This window comes from Vicugna pacos, chromosome 16 (genome assembly GCF_048564905.1).
Source record: "Vicugna pacos chromosome 16, VicPac4, whole genome shotgun sequence".
Lineage (NCBI taxonomy): Eukaryota > Metazoa > Chordata > Mammalia > Artiodactyla > Camelidae > Vicugna > Vicugna pacos.
Window position 1 is genome coordinate 9,313,874 of NC_133002.1, and position 20,300 is coordinate 9,334,173.

General features: G+C 58.5%; 1 protein-coding gene across 4 annotated transcripts in view; it reads left to right on the forward strand.

Moving 5' to 3' along the window:
- Nucleotides 1–20,056, forward strand: part of MINK1 (misshapen like kinase 1) — a 44,290-nt gene extending 24,234 nt beyond the window's left edge. The window contains exons 2-32 of one of the 4 annotated variants that reach the window (XM_072940504.1): nt 3,787–3,852; nt 5,418–5,474; nt 5,570–5,695; nt 7,236–7,346; nt 7,639–7,729; nt 8,151–8,281; nt 8,588–8,642; nt 8,785–8,863; nt 9,124–9,299; nt 9,783–9,852; nt 10,218–10,425; nt 11,897–12,013; nt 12,783–12,998; nt 13,206–13,379; nt 13,719–13,973; nt 14,397–14,482; nt 14,643–14,753; nt 14,898–15,010; nt 15,216–15,304; nt 15,667–15,830; nt 16,183–16,288; nt 16,370–16,507; nt 16,659–16,767; nt 17,130–17,297; nt 17,404–17,547; nt 17,762–17,896; nt 18,066–18,166; nt 18,249–18,398; nt 18,484–18,643; nt 18,726–18,865; nt 19,219–20,056. In XM_072940504.1, the coding sequence (XP_072796605.1) occupies nt 3,787–3,852; nt 5,418–5,474; nt 5,570–5,695; nt 7,236–7,346; nt 7,639–7,729; nt 8,151–8,281; nt 8,588–8,642; nt 8,785–8,863; nt 9,124–9,299; nt 9,783–9,852; nt 10,218–10,425; nt 11,897–12,013; nt 12,783–12,998; nt 13,206–13,379; nt 13,719–13,973; nt 14,397–14,482; nt 14,643–14,753; nt 14,898–15,010; nt 15,216–15,304; nt 15,667–15,830; nt 16,183–16,288; nt 16,370–16,507; nt 16,659–16,767; nt 17,130–17,297; nt 17,404–17,547; nt 17,762–17,896; nt 18,066–18,166; nt 18,249–18,398; nt 18,484–18,643; nt 18,726–18,865; nt 19,219–19,302 (3,930 nt within the window). In that variant the 3' untranslated portion in view covers nt 19,303–20,056. The remainder of the gene's footprint in view (nt 1–3,786; nt 3,853–5,417; nt 5,475–5,569; nt 5,696–7,235; nt 7,347–7,638; nt 7,730–8,150; nt 8,282–8,587; nt 8,643–8,784; nt 8,864–9,123; nt 9,300–9,782; nt 9,853–10,217; nt 10,426–11,896; nt 12,014–12,782; nt 12,999–13,205; nt 13,380–13,718; nt 13,974–14,396; nt 14,483–14,642; nt 14,754–14,897; nt 15,011–15,215; nt 15,305–15,666; nt 15,831–16,182; nt 16,289–16,369; nt 16,508–16,658; nt 16,768–17,129; nt 17,298–17,403; nt 17,548–17,761; nt 17,897–18,065; nt 18,167–18,248; nt 18,399–18,483; nt 18,644–18,725; nt 18,866–19,218) is intronic. The other 3 variants (XM_072940505.1, XM_072940506.1, XM_072940507.1) reach the window with 3 other exon arrangements.
- The last annotated feature ends 244 nt before the right edge of the window (nt 20,057–20,300 follow it).

Below are 20,300 nucleotides of genomic sequence, written 5' to 3' on the forward strand. Positions count from 1 at the left end.
AGTCCAGTGGCAGCTCCAGCTTACCTACTCATACATACATACACACACATACATGCACAGATACATACACATACACACATATGTGTCATTTAAACATTCAGCTCATCAGGCCTCATCAGCCTCCCCCTCTTTTTGTCGTCTCTTCTGTAAGCAGGAGAGATCGTCCCTATTTTGAAAACCCTTTTGTCTGACCCTGCTGCTGCTAGCCATCACCTGTTTCCCCTTCCTCCCAAAGTCAGGCTTCTCCAGAGCGGGTGCTGCACCCTTAGCCTTCACTTCCTCATCACCCTGACCACTCCTGTCCCCACTGTCCCCCCTCTGCTCTCGCAACTGTACTTCCCACTGAGGTGCTCAGCGGCTCCCTCACCCTGGACACCATCTCACACTCATGAGGGGGTAGGAGGTCATTAGATTTATTTATTTATTTTTAGAGGAGGTACTGGGGATTGAACCCAGGACCTCACGCATACTAAGCATGCTCTCTACCACTTGAGCCATACCCTCCCCTACTCTTCAGTTCTTGTCACTAACTGGAAACTTAACCCACCCTCCAAAGCCCACCTCCTCCGGGGAGCCTGCCTGAGATTCCCACCCTGAATTGCAGTCTGCCCTCTGAAACTGTAGAGCGGACTTTTTACCTAGTCCAGCTTTCTCTTAGTTAGTGTGAAGAAGATGAGGCCCCAAAAAGTTAAATACTTGCTCATGGACACAAAGCTACATCCTCTCTAGAAAGTCACTCTCCAGCGCTGTCTCCACTGCTCCAGGGCTCGAGTGCTTTCCATCGCTCTCACGGCTGTGATCATAAACTGCCTCATGTTGGTGTCGGGGAACTTGGCCTGTCTGTAAAATCATAAGGTCCTTGAGGGACCGTCCATGTTTCTCATCTGTCACTGAGTTCCCCGTTGTGCCTAACTGAGGACTTGTCTGTCACACAGTCAGTGCGCAATACATATTTAATGAGTAAGTGAAAGAAGATAAAGTCGCCTGACAGATGTCCCCCGATTAGGGCCCAGCCCAGTGCAGGGTGGATGTCGACACGAACTCAGAAAATATTTATCACTTGGTTAATGGTGGGGCAACTTGAAGTATCCAGCCGAGGTGTTTGGATTCCCTTCTGTAAGCAGTGAGGAGCCATGCCACTTGTGGGCAGAAGAGCTGAATCAGGAAAGGGCCGTTTTTGGGCTGCAGCAGCGGCAGGATGGGTGGCGAGGCGGGGGCTGCAGGAGGGAGGAGGGAAGGGGCAGGTCTGGGGTGGCAGCTTCAGGGATGGGGAGGAGGAGCCAAATGGGCACTGTGAAGGGAGAAAGGACTGGATGAGTGTGATGTGTATGAGGAAACGGGGGGGGGGGGCGGGCTGGGCAGGGGAAGGATGGAAGAGGACGATGCAGAGGTGGGATTTGCTGTGAAGACCGTGCCGCTGTGCAGAAGTGGGGCGGGCCGGCCTCTGTGGAGCGCGTTCTGTGGAGGGAGTTTGGCACCACGGCTGCTGTGTTCTGCGCGTGGTCTCAGCTGAGTCCTCAGAATAACCCCCTCAGAGGTGTGGTCGTCCTGGCTGTGGGTCAGGAAATGGGCTTGAAACCATTAAATCGGTATCTGAACCTGAGTGTCTGACCTCAGAGATTATCCTTTCTTCCCTCAGTGCCTCCCAAACGTGCTGGAATGAGCCAGCCTGGGCGCTGAGGTTACCAAATTCAACCTGTCTGTGCTGATGTGAGGTGATGGCAGCGTATTAACAGGCTGTTCACATTTCCCTCTCAGATTAGGAGCATCCAGAAAATCAAGACCAGGTTCTTTCTCCTGCCTCCACTCACCTCAGAAGGAACTCAGATGCAATAAAGGACTTCCCAGCAGTTAATAAGAGGCTCCAGAATGGAGGGCGAGGGTATAGCTCAGTGGTAGAATGCATGCCCAGCGTGCCCGAGGTCTTGGGTTCAACCCTAGTCCATCCATTAAAAAAAAAAAAAGAAAGAATAACCTAATTACCTCCCCCTCAGAAAAGATGAAAAAGTAATAAAAATTTAAAAAAATAAAAAAGTTGGAAAAACAATTTTAAAAAAGAAAAGCAGCCCCAGAATGGATGAGGCCTTCTTGGGGGAGGTTTTTAGGGAACTCTGTTCACTCCAAGCCTCTACTTGTGAGCTTGCAGGTGGACAGGATAACTTCCTCCAGGTTCCCTGCAGCTCTCAGGTTCACATGAACCTCTCCTCGGCCCCTCATGCTGCAGTGACATTTCCTCCCTTTCCTGTGGGGCCTGATGGTTTTGTACACCTGTTCAAGAGGTTTTTCAGCTGGATCTAAATAGTTCAACTTCTATACCAGGGAATTCTTTGTCTGGTCAGCCCAGGCCCCTTCAGAGCAGGTCGGGGGTGGGGGGTACCCTCTGCAACTTCTGTCACTCTTCCCTCCGGGGCAGTTCTGGGATGTTTTTTTTCAGGCTGCTGCCTGCCAGGCCCTGGGGTTGGTGCTAGACAGGCTGTGAGCAAGGAAGATTCAGCCCCTTCCTCTGGGGAGTGTGCAGACGACTCAATGTACGGTTCCAGCGCCTGGTGGCACGTGCTCTGATGGGGGCCGCACGGGGAGCGCAGGATACGTCTCCAGTCCACGTCTCCAGTCCTCCCGTTCCCCTGCCGGAGAAAACAGACAAAGACTGTCTGAGAAAGCTGGGATTTCCTGGGTCTCCAGCACGCCCAGCTCTGCTCCATGTGCTTCCCGCAGTGGATGAAGCATTCCTTTGGTTTATTTGGTTTTGAGGTGGAGGGGGGTGTTTTTTCAGAAATCCTATATTGGTTTTCAGAATCAGAAGGGAGTTTTAGATTACATACTTCTAGGGTTGACAGCACAGAGGCCCAGGCGTTGCCTGGAGAGTTTGTTTGCTAAGTGACATCCTCACTCAGTTGTGCAGGTGGGAGAAGGGCCTGTGCTGTGACTGGGCCTGTCCTGCAGGAGGTGGGAGATGAAGGAGCGCCGGCCTGCACCTCCCAACCTCGCCCTCTCTCCCTCTCTCCCTCACTCACTCACTCAAAAAGAAGTCCTGCCAGGAGGGTGTGGGTGGCCCCCAGGCAGCTGTGCTGCTGGGCCCAGCAGGCCATGCGCCTCTTTGGAGGCTTTGTCCCAGCCTTTCGGCCCTCTCCCCTCCTCTCCTGGTACCGCTTGACCCGGGAAATCAAGCGGGAACTGCAAGTTCTCCCTTATCACTGTCCCTCTCCGTTCTCCATCCCCCAGGTCCTTCCTGCCCCCCCCCAATACTGGAAGCTCTGGGTCTCAGGAGGACTGGGGAGACTGGGGAGAGATAGGACACAAGGAATGTGGCTCTTGAGTTCCGGCCCCTCCTACCTTTCCTCATCCCTGCTTTTAAGGAATAAAACAATAAATGATGATAATTAACTTTTATTACACACATGCTTGTGCCAGGCACCGTCTTAAGCATTTTATGGGCATTGCCTCATTTGAAGTTGACACCAACACCAGAGGTGGGTACTCAGGTGTCCCCGTGGTGCAGATGAGGCCACAGACTTTCAGGCTTTGTCACTGAATTTGAAAACAGAAGCATGTCTGAATGGCCAGCTGGGCTCTGACTTCTGTTTTCTCTCTCCTCCTTCTGACTTTTCCCAGAGAACACGAATGCTAAACCAGTCCAGGAAAAGGGCAGCTGGCCGTCAGGGTCCCTGAAGCCCCATCTAGTATACCAGTATTCACTCTCATCTAAGTGAAGACTTCTAGCTCCAGGATCCTGTTCTGAAGTCCTAACAACTTATTTTTTCTCTCTCCCTTCTCTGCCCTCCCCAGGACCCTGCTGGAATCTTTGAGCTGGTGGAAGTGGTCGGCAATGGAACCTATGGACAGGTGTACAAGGTGAGGCTCTGGTGTGCAGCGGCAACATCCTCTTCCAGAGGCCTCTCGTGAGTAGGCCCAGGTCCGGAGGTTTGAGGGGGGCTCTGGGAGATGACGGGGGCAGGGGGACTGTTGGGAGAAGCCTTGTGGGGAGAGGAGAGAGAATAAACGTCGCGAGGAAAGGAAGCAGCACGAAGCGGGGTGTTTTTGCTGGCCTCGGCCTCTGCATTTAGAACTGGTCCTGGGTGTGGCAGGAGCAGTCTGCAGCTGGGTTGGGTGTGGGACCAGGACATGTGAGGGCGGCAGGAAGAGTATGAGGACGTGTGTGTCAGAGCTCAGGCCGGAGGTGCAGGGTTGGCTTCTCCTGAGACCAGTGAGACCCGAGACACTGGCCTGCACTCAGGCCTTCTGCTTTGAGGCTGCCTCTCTCCCCAACAGAGGTGGCATTTCCTTGACCACTGATTGTGGCTTTTAGCCTAGACGGCCCAGGCCTCTCACGTGGTCTGACCACAGGTCACACTGGGTGGGGGAAGTGGTTGCAGCAGAGAGGTGTTCAGGCTGGCTGCTGCCCTGGAGCTGGCAGCCCCCGAGCACACACCTGGCTTCTTGTCTCCAGACATGATGCTCGGCCTTTTCACAAGTCTCATCTGCATCGCAGGGGCGCAGGTCTCCTGGATCACTGGCACCACCTGCCTGTCTCTTACCCTTCTTCCCTGTAAGCTTTGGGAAGCAGATGCCCCTCCATCCCCCCCATCTCTTGCCTAACCGTTGCCATGGAAATGGTAGCTCTGTGTTCTGCTGCTTCTCTGGGCTTAGGGTCTTGAAAGACTGGTGAGGATAAAAATAATCCACAGGCTGGCAGTGCCCCCTCCCTGCTCTTCCCCAGGAAGCCTTGGACTTTCCTGTCCGAGCCCGAGACAGCTCCTGTTAGGAGTTCCAGGAGTGTGAAGGGGGAGGAAGGGGAATGGCAGGGACACACGCCAGGAGCTTCTTCCCATTAGCGCTAGCGATGAGGCATCCACACGTCAGTCTGCCCTGCTGTGTTTCTGAGTTCCCTCAAATCTCAGCGCTTTTTTCTTTCCTGCCAACAATAATAAAAAGCCTTGGGGCAGGGGTGATTCTGGGAGAGGCCTCCTGTCCGGAGCGGTGAATCAGGAAAGCACCAGGCTGTTTGTCTTGCACAGAAGATGCCGGAGAGGCAAAGCTCTCCCTCCCCCGCCTCATCCCCTAGCTCCCTCCAGCTCTGTCTGAGGATGGAGAGGTATCTGTCACTCCCTGCTCTTTCAAACTGTAGGACGTCTAAGCCAGAGATGCTGGAGCAGAGCTTAAGTATCTCTAGCTCATCCCTAAGTGTTTAAGAGGAGACCCTTCATCCTCATCCAGCTTGGCACGTGGAATCCAGGCTCAGTGGTTTTTCTGTAGTCCTCTGTCTATGACCCCTATGACCAACCCAAACTGAGGTGTCTCGCCTCCATGAGGGGCACTTTCTAAGACAGAAAACAGCCAAAAGGTGGGGCCTTTCCCAGAACCACGCCCTTCCTGAGCGCAGACCCCAGTCCCTCCGTGCCTGGCTCTCTGTCCTGCAGGGTCGGCATGTCAAGACTGGGCAGCTGGCTGCCATCAAGGTCATGGATGTCACGGAGGTAGGGAGCGGCGCGGGGCAGAGGGAGGGTCAAAGTGTTGAGAAGAGGGCAAGGCAGGGGAGCCTCTGAGGACTCACCTCCTCCCATTCACCTAGGATGAGGAGGAAGAGATCAAACAGGAGATCAACATGTTGAAAAAATACTCTCACCACCGCAACATCGCCACCTACTACGGGGCCTTCATCAAGAAGAGCCCCCCTGGGAACGACGACCAGCTCTGGGTGAGAAGCCCCCTCTGGCCTGTCCGCCTGCCGCTCCCGGGTTGGTCCATCCATTCTCCTGCCTTTGTGCACAGCTCCTGGGAGAGCAGCAGGTCAGACTATCTATGGGTGGCGGCAAGACTCGCCCCCTCGGGGCAGTGCGCAAGCCTTGCTGGATGGTTACTCAGCCGCAGCTCGCTGTAGCTCTTTCGGGCCTCTCCCAGATTCCCTTCTGGCTCAGAACATTCCTAAGAGTCATCGCCCTCCCTAGCCTGGGCACTGGGGCCGGCCGTCCCCAGCCTCGCCCTTTCTGGTGCTCAGCCCAGCCCCAGAGGGGCGAGCAGCAGGGAACACAGTGATGGCTGGGAGGGTGGGGCAGGGTAGGGGGAGCTCAGGCCACATCCCCCCTCCCAGCAGTTGCCAGACAAGTGCTTATTGAGCACCTTCTGTGTACCCTGCACAGATAATCATGAGTCATGGTCCCTGTCTGCACGTCTTTTGGGGACACACACACACACACAACTGAGTAACACATCAGGTAGGTTTACCTGCCAACAGTGAAGTGGGCAATCACTGAGGACTAAAGGTTAGGTGCTAGTGACTGGGCGCCCCCTTCTGGACCCCGAGGGACACTGTCGTCTGCTCCTTCCATTGGGCTCTGCTGTGGGAGGGGGAGGCCCAGATGCGAGGTGTATGCAAATTAACCTCTATTGCACATGCAAATGTACACATCCCAGCCAGCCTTTTTCCGCGTTGGATGTGGCTTTTAGAAAACATACAGTGAAAACATCTGGACAGGCATACTGACCCCCCAGTCTCATTTGGCCTCTGCCTCTGGGTCCCTAGAGATGCCAGCCCATCTCTTCTCACTTCCCTGCTCAGCCCTGCCTGATCACAGGCTCCCTCCCGCAGCTCTCTGGTAGCCCCTGTTGCCTCCAGTGGACCTGGGAATTGCTGATTCTTGGCCCCTTTCTTGCCTCTCTGTCAGGGGTTGGCCAGATAGTATCTGCAGCTCTGTAGGTCATAAAGTTTCCAGCATCGACTCAGCTCAGCCACAGACAATGCGGAGATGAATGGGAATGTCGCTGGATTCCCAAAGGTCTCTGTTTAGGACACCGAGATTTGAATTCCATATGATTCCTCCTTTGATTTTCTTCCAACCATTTAAAAATATAAAAAGCATGCTTAGCTCACAGGCCATAGGTGGCCGGGCTCCTGCTCCAGAGCAGGGGTTCTTAACCATCGGGGCTTCACGGGTCCCAGGGAGCACCTGATGAAAGCCCAGGGAAATGCACAAGCCCACGTCGTTTGTCTACAGTTTCAGGGATTTGCTGGGCGCCTACTCTGGACCCAGACCCCCTCCCTTACCCGCACCTTCCCTGTCTTTCCCAACAGTAAACCTCCCCCAGCTTCCCTCCTACACTTAGCAAGGTCTGTGGCCCCTGCTCTCCAGCTTGTACCAATCCTGGCACCAGGGGCGCCGGCCCTCCTGCAGGGGGCTGACCGGCAGGGGCCTTGGCTGACAGATGCTTTTCCTTCCCGTGCCTCCCTGGGACCGTAGCTGGTGATGGAGTTCTGCGGTGCTGGTTCCGTGACAGACCTGGTGAAGAACACGAAAGGGAACGCCCTGAAGGAGGACTGTATCGCCTACATCTGCAGAGAGATTCTCCGGGTGAGCGCCAGGCCCCTCCCGCCACCTCCTGGGCCCGTCCCGCTGCAGCGGCTCCCTGAACAGGGACCCTCCCGCATGCGGAGGGAGATGGAACTGTGCCCTTTTGAAGGAGCAGATGGCCAGATGCGGGTGGGGGTGGAGGCGGAGTCCCTACCTTGGAGAACCCTCAGAGGAAAGTCCCCACAAAAGCTCAGCCTGGACTTGTGCTCCTGGGTAGGGCGTGGGGCAGGACTGATGCCTGCCCCTCCCCTCCGCTCAACACCAAGGCCACTCCCCCCACCTCCCGCCCCAGGGTCTGGCCCATCTCCACGCCCACAAGGTGATCCACCGAGACATCAAGGGGCAGAACGTGCTGCTGACTGAGAACGCTGAGGTCAAGCTAGGTACGCCGACCCCTTCTGACGTCCAGCACAGATCGAGAGGCCCCTGTATTCACTCCCTGTGGTGGCTCCGGTCCAACTACCTGTGGGCTGGGAGGTTCGCTCCTCCTCAGAGATGCCTTCTGTTGAGAATCACTTGAGGAAGTTTTTTCCCTGCCGCCTGTTGTGTCTCAGGTGCTGTGCAGGCCCCTCTGGGGAGATAGGATAGTTTGGCCCTTTCTGCCTGGGAGGCTGTCCCTTGGTCCTTTCACCGTAGTTTTTCCCCAGACGTGATGCAGGAGCTTAGGTCAGGGTCTTTGGGACGTCCATGGCACGGCAGAGGTGGCAGGGGGCGTCCCCGCAGGGCATGCTCACACGGGCTGAGTCTGAGACCCGGGAGCAGATGTGGCGCTCTGCTACGGCCCCTCCCTCTGTGTCTTCCCAGTGGATTTTGGGGTGAGCGCTCAGCTGGACCGCACCGTGGGCAGGCGGAACACTTTCATCGGGACCCCCTACTGGATGGCCCCCGAGGTCATCGCCTGTGATGAGAACCCCGACGCCACCTATGATTACAGGGTACGGAGTTGGGCACATGGAGGCAGCCAAGGGCAGGAAGTGAGGTGGGGCGATGGGTAGACAAGATACCGGTCTGAGCAGGTCGGGGAACAAAATGCAGGCCTACAGGCATGTTAGCAGTGAGGACAGGGAACATTCTGCAGCAAGGAGAGGGTGTATGCGAAGGTCGAAGGTTGGGGAGGGTGAGGGTAGTGCGGGTAGGAGCAGAGGAGCCTTGGGAACCGGTCTCTGGATAAGAGGCTGGGTGTGGAGGGTGAAGAGAGTGGTCAGGAACATTCACCTGTCCCTCTCCTCTCGTCTCTGCAGAGTGACATCTGGTCTCTAGGAATCACAGCCATCGAGATGGCAGAGGGAGCGCCCCGTAAGTGCGGAGTCTGGGAGAGAGGGGAGGGCCCAGAAAGCAGCTGTTGGGAGGAGGTGGGTTATGGGACGGCTGGTGAGAAGGGCTCCTTTAGGCTCTCAGCATGACAAGAGGGACTGACCACATCTCTTCTTTGCGCCAGCTCTGTGTGACATGCACCCCATGCGAGCCCTCTTCCTCATCCCCCGGAACCCGCCACCCAGGCTCAAGTCCAAGAAATGGTAGGTCTCTGGGAGTCTGGCATCTCGGAAGGAGGCCCCTGGACAAGGCACCCCGCTGTACCCCCTGCACCCACACTTGGGTCTGCACCTGAAAAGAGGGGTCCAGAGGGGGTGGCACTGTAGCCAGGAACCTAGTGCTGGGATACGTGGAGACAGGAGGGAAGGCAGGGTGGCTTTTGGATGAATGATCCCCCCTCTCCCTCCTGGGACCACCCCACTCCCGAGGCGGCCCTCCGGGTGTGAGCCACCATCGTTTCCAGGTCTAAGAAGTTCATCGACTTCATTGACACCTGTCTCATCAAGACTTACCTGAGCCGCCCACCAACTGAGCAGCTCCTGAAGTTCCCCTTCATCCGTGACCAGCCCACTGAGCGGCAGGTCCGCATCCAGCTCAAGGACCACATCGACCGGTCCCGGAAGAAGCGCGGCGAGAAAGGTCTGTGGGCGGGGAGGGAGGTGGCGGGTCTTGGGACACACGTCAGCCCTGCTCCTCTTCACCAGCCCTGGCTCCCCCTGGCTCCCCTTCCGGCCCTCCTTCCAGGCCCAGCTCTCCCCAGCCAAGGAGATCTCCTTTCCCAAACTTCCAACCCCAGAGGGGTTTTTCCTCTGTCACCTCCTGATCCAAGTCAGCCTTGCCAGTGAGGGTCACCCTCTTACACCTTTATAAGAGCCTCACACTGAGCATGTGCATGTGTAAGTGCACGGGCACCTCCCACCCACCGTGGGGGCTAATCCCCGTCTCTGTCCAGGCCCAAACCTGAGACCCACCGTCGCCCTATTGCTCCAAGGAGGCGGGCGGGGACCCAGGTGCGTGGCCATCCAGACGGACCTTACTGGTTATCCCCGTCTAAGGTTTCCCTAGCCCAGGGTGGGGTCTGGGGCAATGGGAGAAGAAACAGCAGCGATCTCCCTCCTGCAGAGGAGACAGAGTATGAATACAGCGGCAGCGAAGAGGAAGACGACAGCCACGGAGAAGAAGGAGAGCCGAGGTGGGCATGGCAGGCAGAGGTTAGGGACCGTCACTTACCGTCTGAGGGGACAACAGTGGTCCTTAGCTTGGGGGCTCTCAGTCTGGGGATAGTGGGCACAGAGAGGTAGAGACCCCATAAAATGGAATCCCTGCGTGCTGAGAAGAAACAACAGATGAATGAGCAAGGAGGGGCAAGGAGGATTCAGGGCTGCAGGCTGGGACGTTAAAAGGGGCAGGGCCCAAGGCAGGGCAGAAGGAGGGCAGGTCTCCAGTCACCCAGGGGTGGCCAGAGGCAGGCTGTCTGGTCCGGGTGATGCGCCACCTCGGCTCCCAGGGGTGAGGGTGGCCTCTGACCTCAGTGCTCCATGTGCCTTCCTGACCCAGCTCCATCATGAATGTGCCCGGGGAGTCCACCCTCCGCCGGGAATTCCTCCGGCTCCAGCAGGAGAACAAGAGCAACTCGGAGGCTTTAAAGCAGCAGCAGCTGCAGCAGCAGCAGCAGCGAGACCCTGAGGCACACATCCAGCACCTCCTGCACCAGCGGCAGCGTCGCATCGAGGAGCAGAAGGAGGAACGGCGGCGCGTGGAGGAGGTGAGGGGCGTGGGGGGTGTCCTGGAAGGGCCTGGTGGGGTCTCTGGTCCCACCTCTGGTTCCCTTCGGACACGAGGGAGAACAGGGAGCCATCTTGTATGGACGGGCTCTGTCCTCTGTCAGGGGTCGGTCCCCAGGCAATCTGTCCCCTGCCAGCCCTGTGTGGCTGTTGTGCCATCATCCCTTCAGAGCAGGGACATTTCTGCAAAGCCATACTGGTTCCCCACAGACAAGCCTGTCCCGCCCTTGTTTCTGCATATGACCCCCAACTCCAGGGTTGTCTGCTCTGTTTCCCTTCGGTGCTGGGGAGCTGGGGGCTCCGTGTACAAACCTTTCAGTGCCCTGGGCATCCGACTTTCCAGCGACTATCCCATCTGAACATGAAGAAGATTCTTCCTTTTATTTTCAGTTATTTGAACTTGGATTTGCTTTGCACAGTCTTGCCAGTTGCACTAACTGGAGGTGGGTGGGAGAATTTTATATTAACTAATAGAGAATCTTATTTTTAAATAGCTGCAGTTTTTTTAATCGCCAGATTGAAAAATACTCTGTATCTGAATGCATATATATTTTAATGTACTTATTTTGCACAGGGGACAGAAGTGTAGAGGTTGGTTAAAAAATTGCCTTACATGATGGGGTTTTTGTTGAAACAATTACCTGAAACCAAAATTCATAGAGCGCTGAGCTTAACAGAAAAAAAGTAAGCAACAGGAGATAGATGGAAGCTTCCACACTGCCCGTGTACTGCTCCCAAAGCGGGCCCCCCTGTCTTTGCTGAACAAAAAGTAATTTGTAAGAAAGCCTGTTACAAGAGCACCTAGTGCAGATTCCTCTTGATAAATGGTGCTTTCAGGTAGCAGTAACCAAAAATTCTATCTGCCAAGGTGTCTCCTGGAGCAGGCTTGTGCTCTTTCTCTTTTCTTTACTTTTTGTTTTAGAAGAAAGATTGTGAAAGTTACTGAGTGAACGCGACCTGATTTACTGATGTTTGTTCGCCAGGGCGCGGGCGGGGTCCCTTTCTAGGTTGCTTTTCTGTGCATGGGCACCTGATGCCCTCTTGTGGCTAAAGGCTGTTACTACAGGCCGAGGTTCATTAGAGGGGCCAGGAGTGTGTGTTGGGTTTGTTAATTTTTGGTTTTGTTCGTGTGGTGGAGGAGAGGGTAGGAGAAGGTGTTATCCACTTTGGCCCACTCCAAGGGCAGCAGTCAGCCTCTCATTTGCACTCTTCCCAAGCCCACAGCCGTCTTAGACCGCGGTTTCTTCCGAGCCAAGCTCCTGTGAGCTCTTGTGTAGAAACAGGTTGAAGCTATTCTCTCACCACCATCGCCAGTGAGACGCAGACCAGTCCGCACCATCCAGTAGGGATCCCCCTTCCAGCAATGGGCTGGGGTCGCCCCCCCCTATTCCAGGGCTGTGCTGTCCGACCATCTGGCGCGGTCCTTAAGGCCACGCATCTCGTCACCCCCAGCAACAGCGGCGGGAGCGGGAGCAGCGGAAGCTGCAGGAGAAGGAGCAGCAGCGGCGTCTGGAGGACATGCAGGCCCTGCGGCGGGAGGAGGAGAGGAGGCAGGCAGAGCGGGAGCAGGTACAGCGCCCCCAGCGCCCACCAGACACACCCCTCCCTCCCCTCCCCTGGCCCCCCTCCTGCTCCTGCTGCCTGCCTCCCCTGCTCCCCAGCCCCCTTTCCCCCTCGTTCCCCCCCCAGATTCCCCCTATCTTTTCCAGCTTCACTCTTTCTCTCTGTTTTCTCCCACCCTTCAACCCCCCACCCTGGCTCCCTGCCCTCCTCCTGTCTCTGTGCCTTCATTCCCCATCTCTCTGCACCCCCTGACCCCATCCCCTACTCCTTTCCCGGGCACCTTCCCTCATGGGGCCTCCGCCTGCCTTTGTCCTCACTCCCACCCTCTGCGGGCTCATCCTGCTCTATTACTCTTCCCGCTCTCCTCCTCATCCTCACCCCGCCAATCTGATCCGTCCTCCAAACTCCTTCGCCGCTGCTGCCGCCCCTCCTCTGCCCCTCCTTCTCTCCCTGCCCTTTGCCCCCCACCCCCACCCCCCAGGAATATATCCGTCACAGGCTAGAGGAAGAGCAGCGACAGCTCGAGATCCTTCAGCAACAGCTGCTCCAGGAACAGGCCCTGCTGCTGGTAACGGGGTCCCCAGCTTCCTCTGGGAAGACGCGTATTCAGAGCGTCTCAGCTGGAATGGGATGGGAGCACTTCAGGGGAAGGGATGCACCCAAGCATCAAGGGAGGACACTTCCTCTCTAGGCAGCTGGAGAAAAGAAAGGGCATGCCTGCTCTGACTTCCGGGGCACACCCTGCTGAGCTCTCTCTCCCTACCCTTGGGCCCAGGAATACAAGCGGAAGCAGCTGGAGGAGCAGCGGCAGTCGGAGCGCCTGCAGAGGCAGCTGCAGCAGGAGCACGCCTACCTCAAGTCCCTGCAGCAGCAGCAGCAGCAGCAGCAGCTCCAGAAGCAGCAGCAGCAGATCCTCCCCGGGGACAGGAAGCCCCTGTATCATTATGGTCGGGGCATTAACCCTGCCGACAAACCAGCCTGGGCCCGCGAGGTACCCACTGCCGTCTTTGCTGCCTGAGACTCCTTCCTCCTAGTCCCGCTGCCCGGGGCCTGACAGCATCAAGCAGGATCATGCCGCAGGGGCGGGCCCTGGGAAGGGGAAAGGGGCACACAGCGCAGACCGGAGGGCTGGAGAGGTCGGGACCTCAGTTTAAGAAGCAGACACAAGTTGTGCTGCTTGGTTCCTCTCGCATCACAGGTAGAAGAGAGAACAAGGATGAACAAGCAGCAGAACTCTCCCTTGGCCAAGACCAAGCCAGGCAGCACAGGGCCTGAGCCCCCCGTCCCCCAGGCCTCCCCTGGGCCCCCAGGCCCCCTTTCCCAAACTCCTCCTATGCAGAGGCCGGTGGAGCCCCAGGAGGGACCACACAAGGTGAGTCTCTCCCCGTTCCTGCCTTAACATACAGACACAGGGGGCCTCACGCAGCACAGGTACATCACGACGTGCGTGTGCACACCCCGCCCCCACACACATGCACACCCTTGGCCAGGGATCACAGACCTCCGGACACGTGGGCAGGCTCGGCACCTGCTCCCAGCTGCACTCGCCTGTTTCTACGTCTTACCTGTTCCTGGGCTCTAGGAGCCCCTTTTGATGAACAGTTGGAAGCCAGAGGCTTTACTTGCCCCTTCCTCCCAGCCCAGGCCCCAGCTCCCAGGTTGGAGCGTGCCACAGAGCAGGCAGCCCACCCGCCCTGGTCTCTCCCCGCAGAGCCTGGTGGCACACCGGGTCCCACTGAAGCCATATGCAGCGCCTGTACCCCGATCCCAGTCCCTGCAGGACCAGCCCACACGAAACCTGGCTGCCTTCCCAGCCTCCCACGACCCCGACGTCCCCACGCCCACTGCCACGCCTAGTGCCCGAGGAGCCGTCATCCGCCAGAACTCAGACCCCACTTCCGAAGGGCCTGGCCCCAGCCCGAACCCCCCAGCCTGGGTCCGGCCTGATAATGAGGCCCCTCCCAAGGTAAGGACAGCCCTGCAGAGTCAGAAAAGGGCAGAGAAGTCTTAGGGAGGGGAAGGAGGGTGAGTGGGCAGCAGGCGAGGTGGACATGGGTTCAGGGTTGGAAGAGGAGGGAAGGGCGAGGGCCTGCGCCAGCCCCATCCCTAATGTCTGGTGGGCAGGGCTGCATGTGAGTGTAACTTAGTGACCCCAGTGCCGAGTGTGGGACTGCCCACGGTGTCTCGGGATCACCAGGGGATAGGCTAATGGGTTAGATCCCAGCTCTGCTGTTTGCCAGCTTCGTGACCTTTGACAGGTTGGTTAGCGTCCCTGACCTCAGTCTGCTTCTCCATAAAGGCGTGGCGGGCACCTTCCAGGGTCCTGGTGAGGACGAAGTGACCGTGGGGCGCCCAGCACGGGGCACTGGGTCCTTTCTTCTCTCCTCAGGTGCCTCAGAGGACCTCATCTATTGCCACTGCCCTTAACACCAGTGGGGCCGGAGGGTCCCGGCCAGCCCAGGCTGTCCGTGCCAGGTAACACCTGGGTGGGGGCGTGCGGCAGCCTAGGGAGCAGGGTAGGGTGGGGGCAGAGGGGAGTTGGCCAGGTTACCCGCTTAGGGGTGGGCAAGCCCCAACCCAGTCACCTCAGCCCCCTCCCTGCCCCGCCCCCGGCACCCCTGTGCTCCCTCCACAGACCTCGCAGCAACTCCGCCTGGCAAATCTACCTGCAAAGGCGGGCAGAGCGGGGCACCCCCAAGCCTCCAGGGCCCCCTGCTCAGCCCCCTGGCCCGCCCAACGCCTGTAGGTAATGGAGTTGTCCCCCAACGACTCACTCTGTCCTCACTTCTGCCACCTGCTTCCCCTGGTGATGGCCCCCTCTGCGGTACAGCTCAGCATCCCGGGGAGGGGACAGCCCACCTCCCTGACCCTGCCTCTGCCCCTCCCACAGTAACCCCGACCTCAGGAGGAGCGACCCTGGCTGGGAGCGCTCAGACAGCGTCCTCCCTGCCTCTCACGGGCACCTCCCGCAGGCCGGCTCGCTGGAGCGGAACCGTGTGGGAGGTACGCGAGGCAGGCCTCACTCATGTCTCCATCAGGGTTGTCCCTGCCTTTGGCAGGTTTGGACTGAGTCGGGGCAGGGTGGGGACCAGGCTGAGCATGGAACCTGCCGCCGAGCTCAGCGACTCAGGCCCGAGGTGGGGTGAGGGCTTGAGGCCACCCTGTGCAGGTGTCAGTGACCTCCCTTCGCCCACCCTGCCATGTCTAGCCTCCTCCAAGCTGGACAGCTCCCCCGTGCTCTCCCCTGGGAACAAAGCCAAGCCTGATGACCACCGCTCGCGGCCAGGCCGGCCCGCAGTAAGTCATCGGGGGGCGCTGTGCCCCGCTGCCACCTCCTGGTTTGGGACTTGGGGGCTGGATGTGGGACTTCTTGAGCCCCAGGGGGCTGGTTGCCAGGGGCGGGGCCTTCGTTAATCTGCGTGACAGGAGGGTCTGCGGCTAACGGGGTGGCACTTCTCAGTTACTAACCTCTCGACCTCTCTCCTGCCTCTTCCCGGCTGCCCTTCCCCCGCGGCCCCTCCCAGAGCTATAAGCGAGCCATTGGTGAGGTTAGTGAGAAGGGGTCTGCTCGCGGGAGCCCCTCCTGTTACCCTGCCCCTTCTCTGGCTCCCTGTGCACCACGGCCTCCTCCCACCCCTCACGCAGCTTCTCCTCTGTAGGATTTTGTGTTGCTGAAAGAGCGGGCCCTGGACGAGGCCCCCCGGCCTCCCAAGAAGGCCATGGACTACTCATCGTCCAGCGAGGAGGTGGAGAGCAGCGAGGACGAGGAGGAGGAGAGCAACGGTGACCCATCGGAGGGGAGCAGAGACACCCCTGGGGCCCGGTATGGGGGTGTCCTGGGGGCAGGGTGGGGGCGGCGTCTGAGGGCAATTGGTTCCCTTTTCCCAGCATGAGGGACCCAGCTGTCATTGCTGGCTAGTTCTTCCTCCCCTTCTCTGGAGAAAGGGGTACAGGGCTGGGGGCGGGCCTCTCCGGGTGCCTCTTGCCCAGCCTTCCCCAGATGCTGGCCCAGCCAGCCAGTGCTGAGGCTACAGGGGAGAGCCCAGGGCAGCGTGTTCTGAATGGACGCTGCAGGTGCCCGTCCTCCTGCACTCATCTGCTCCCTGGGGCACCTGGGTGGCACCTGGGTGACAGGCAGGGCCTGGAGGACCTCCTGATCTTCCTCTCTCTCGTAGCAGTGATGGAGACACCGACAGCGTCAGCACCATGGTGGTCCACGATGTGGAGGAGATAGCCGGGACCCAGACCCCCTACGGGGGGGGCACCATGGTGGTCCAGCGCGTGAGTGGGCCCGCCCTCTTCCCCGTGCCTGCCGTGCACCCCCCTCGGCCCCAGCACTGGCCCCTCCCTCTGTTCCTCTAGACCCCTGAAGAGGAGCGAAGCCTGATGCATTCTGACAGCAACGGTTACACAAACCTGCCAGATGTGGTCCAGCCCAGCCACTCGCCCACCGAGAGCAGCAAAGGTCAAAGCCCGCCCTTGAAGGATGGAGGCAGTGACGTAAGTGGGTGAAGGCAACTCCATGGGGAAAGAAGAGATCACTGGCGTGGGCAGGAGACCCAGGGGTGCTGGTTGGCCAGGGGACAATAGCAGGAGGAGGTTGTGGGTGGGGGTCTGGTATGTTTGCCTGACTGCTGCCCCCACCTTGCAGTACCAGTCTCGGGGATTGGTAAAGGCCCCTGGCAAGAGCTCGTTCACGATGTTTGTGGACCTGGGGATCTACCAGCCCGGAGGCAGTGGGGACACCATTCCCATCACAGGTGAGGACAGGAGGCCTGGGGACGGGCACGGGGGGCCTCAGCACAGCTTCACAAAGCGATCACAGCCTCCCCTGTGGCCTGAGCACCCACCCTGGCACCTCAGCAGCAAGGACTTCTGGGGCCCCCCTTGACCCAAGAGGAAAAATGTTCAGTGGTGGCCCAGGGATCTGCATGACAGAACAGGGACTTTGCCAGGCCTCCTGACTCTGTTCCAGTTCCTCCAGGCTCCTCCTCCATTCTCCAGTCTTTCCCTTCCATTCTGAGTATTCTGACAAGCCAAGACCAAATGTGGGGTGTGGGGTAAAGAGAGACAGGGTCAGAGGGCCACAGTCCACTCCCCTCCCTGCTCCTCCTCCTGGCAGCCCTGGTGGGCGGAGAGGGCAGCCGGCTTGATCAGCTTCAGTACGACGTGAGGAAAGGCTCTGTGGTCAACGTGAACCCCACCAACACCCGGGCCCACAGCGAAACCCCCGAGATCCGCAAGTACAAGAAGCGGTTCAACTCTGAGATCCTCTGTGCAGCCCTCTGGGGTAAGCCAGGGCCGGGAGGGGAAAGAGGGGTCTGGTGTACCCCCATGCTCCTGGTCAGGTGAGGGCCTGGCTCTGCCTCTGATCTGCCCAAGGGCTCCTATTGCAGGGGTCAACCTGCTGGTGGGCACAGAGAACGGGCTGATGCTGCTGGACCGGAGCGGGCAGGGCAAAGTGTACGGGCTCATCGGGCGGCGACGCTTCCAGCAGATGGATGTGCTAGAGGGACTCAATCTGCTCATCACCATCTCAGGTGTGTGTGGAGGGCGAGGGCGGGACGGGCCGGGAGGAGGGGGCTCAGCTCCTCGGCTCTGTCTCCATCTTCAGCCTGGGAGGAGGGCAGCCTTGGTCCAGGAGCCGGAAGGTGGGGCTACACTTTCTCACCCTTCGTGGTACGCACACAAAGGATGGCGGGGAGGCAGAAGCTGGACCTCTGATGAGGGAGTGTGTGTGTGTCCGCCCCTCAGGGAAAAGGAACAAACTGCGGGTGTATTACCTGTCCTGGCTCCGGAACAAGATTCTGCACAATGACCCGGAAGTGGAGAAGAAGCAGGGATGGACCACTGTGGGGGACATGGAGGGCTGCGGGCACTACCGTGTTGGTGAGGAGGTCACGACACATTTGTATGAGAAGAGAGAAACGGGGTCCTGGGCTTAAGGGCTGAGAGAGCCTTGAAGCCAGGCCTGGGGTTAGGGGTATAGAGAGACCTGTGGGAAAGGCCACAGCCCAAGAAGGGAAGTCCCCGAATCTGTCTTCTTTCCTGCCCCCAGTGAAATACGAACGTATCAAGTTCCTGGTCATCGCCCTGAAGAACTCCGTGGAGGTGTATGCTTGGGCCCCCAAACCTTACCACAAATTCATGGCTTTCAAGGTAACCCCAGCCTCAGCCCCCAACACTGTCCCAAGGCCTGGCTCCTCCACCCATATCCCCTGAGCCCTTGTCTCCTCCACAGTCCTTTGCTGACCTCCCGCACCGCCCTCTGCTGGTCGACCTTACAGTAGAGGAGGGACAGCGGCTCAAGGTCATCTATGGCTCCAGTGCCGGCTTCCACGCAGTGGACGTCGACTCGGGGAACAGCTATGACATCTATATCCCCGTGCACGTAAGCCTGGCGGGGCCACACCTCAGAGTGGGGCCACCAGTCTCGGCCCAGGCTCGGTGCCTTTAGCCTGCCTTCTCCTCCCCAGATCCAGAGCCAGATCACGCCCCATGCCATCATCTTCCTCCCCAACACCGACGGCATGGAGATGCTGCTGTGCTATGAGGATGAGGGCGTCTACGTCAACACGTACGGGCGGATCATTAAGGACGTGGTGCTGCAGTGGGGAGAGATGCCCACCTCTGTGGGTGAGTGTGGTGCCCACCCCCCAAGCCGTGTACCCAGGTGGAGCTGCAGCCTCTCATGGCCCCTCTGCTCCCTTCTCCCCAGCCTACATCTGCTCCAACCAGATCATGGGCTGGGGTGAGAAAGCCATTGAGATCCGCTCTGTGGAGACGGGCCACCTGGACGGGGTCTTCATGCACAAGCGAGCCCAGAGACTCAAGTTCCTGTGCGAGCGGAATGACAAGGTGGGAGCCCCTTCCCCTGCACTGGGCAGCCCTCGCCCTGGGCCCCTGGGCAGAGTTGGGGGAGGGGTGGTTATGGGTCTTCTTGAAAGGGCCCCCCCGCTTGGGGAGCGCACTGTGCAGTCACAGCCTGCCCTTCCCTCGCCTTCAGTTTCTGAGAACTCTCCAGATTCCTTCATCCCAGAGGTCTGCCAGTCTCCCCTCTTCTCTAGGTGTCCCTGCCTTTCCCTGGGGCTGGGGGCATTCTGAGGGACTAACTTCTGCAGTTTCTCTCTTTCTTCCTCTTTCCTTCTCCCAGTTAATTGAGACACCCCCACCCCCTATCCCTTGGTGACTGTGTCTCCTCCCCCACCCAGGTGTTTTTTGCCTCAGTCCGCTCTGGGGGCAGCAGCCAAGTTTACTTCATGACCCTGAACCGTAACTGCATCATGAACTGGTGACGGGGCCCTGGGCTGGACTATCCCACGCAGACCAGCTCTCCCCCAACAGCCAGACCTCCTGGGCCGCCCTTCTCTTCCCTCCCTGGGCTTTTGCTTTTACTGGTTTGATTCACTGGAGCCTGCTGGGAACGTGACCTCTAACCCCTGATGCTTTTGTGATCACGTGACCGTCCTCTTCCCCAACATGTTCTCTCCCCAAAACTGTGCCTGTCCCAGCTTCTGGGGAGAGGCACAGCTCCCCCTAACCAGGAATTGAGTGGGCCTAGCCCTACCCCCCTTTCTCCACTTAAGAGGAGAGTGCTTGGGGCTTGGACCCCCGTACCCCACTGCTGCTGACTCGGCAGGGCCCTGGGTCCCTTTATTTGCACGTCAGGGGAGCCGGCTCCCCCCTTGAATGTACCAGACCCTGGGGGGGGTCACTGGGCCCTAGGATTTAGGGAGGTCACCAGCCACTCCAGGGGCAGGGACCATTTCCTCATTTTCTGAAAGCACTTTAATGATTCCCCTCCCCCCAAACCCCAGGGAATGGAGGGGGGACCCCCGCCAGCCAAAACATTTCCCTTTCCAACCCCTATCTCTTCTAGCCTCTGCCCTGGTGGAGGGAGGGAGCAGGGAGCTCTTCCCCTCCACACCCCCTTGCTTGCATCTGTATATAGTGTGAGCAGCAAGTAGCCCCGTCCTCTCCTTGCCCCCACTCCTCTTCAATGTAGTGGCCTTGGATATCCCGTTTGTTAATAAAGACAATTCAACCAGCTCCCACCACTTCAGGCCCCCCTTTGTTCTATTTTCTCTCACAATCCTGGGTACTAGCCAGGGCAAGCCAGCAGAGCTGGGATGAACAGGGCAGGGTGGGATGGAATCTGCAATCAGTGAGTCTTGGTGGGCAGTGCTGGGCCAAGGAAACTTAGAGGAAATGACTGAGGGAGAGCTGGGACATCGTCAGCCTTAAACCTGAGGCCATTTGGTGCCTGCCCACTTGAGCCTGGCAAGGCCACACA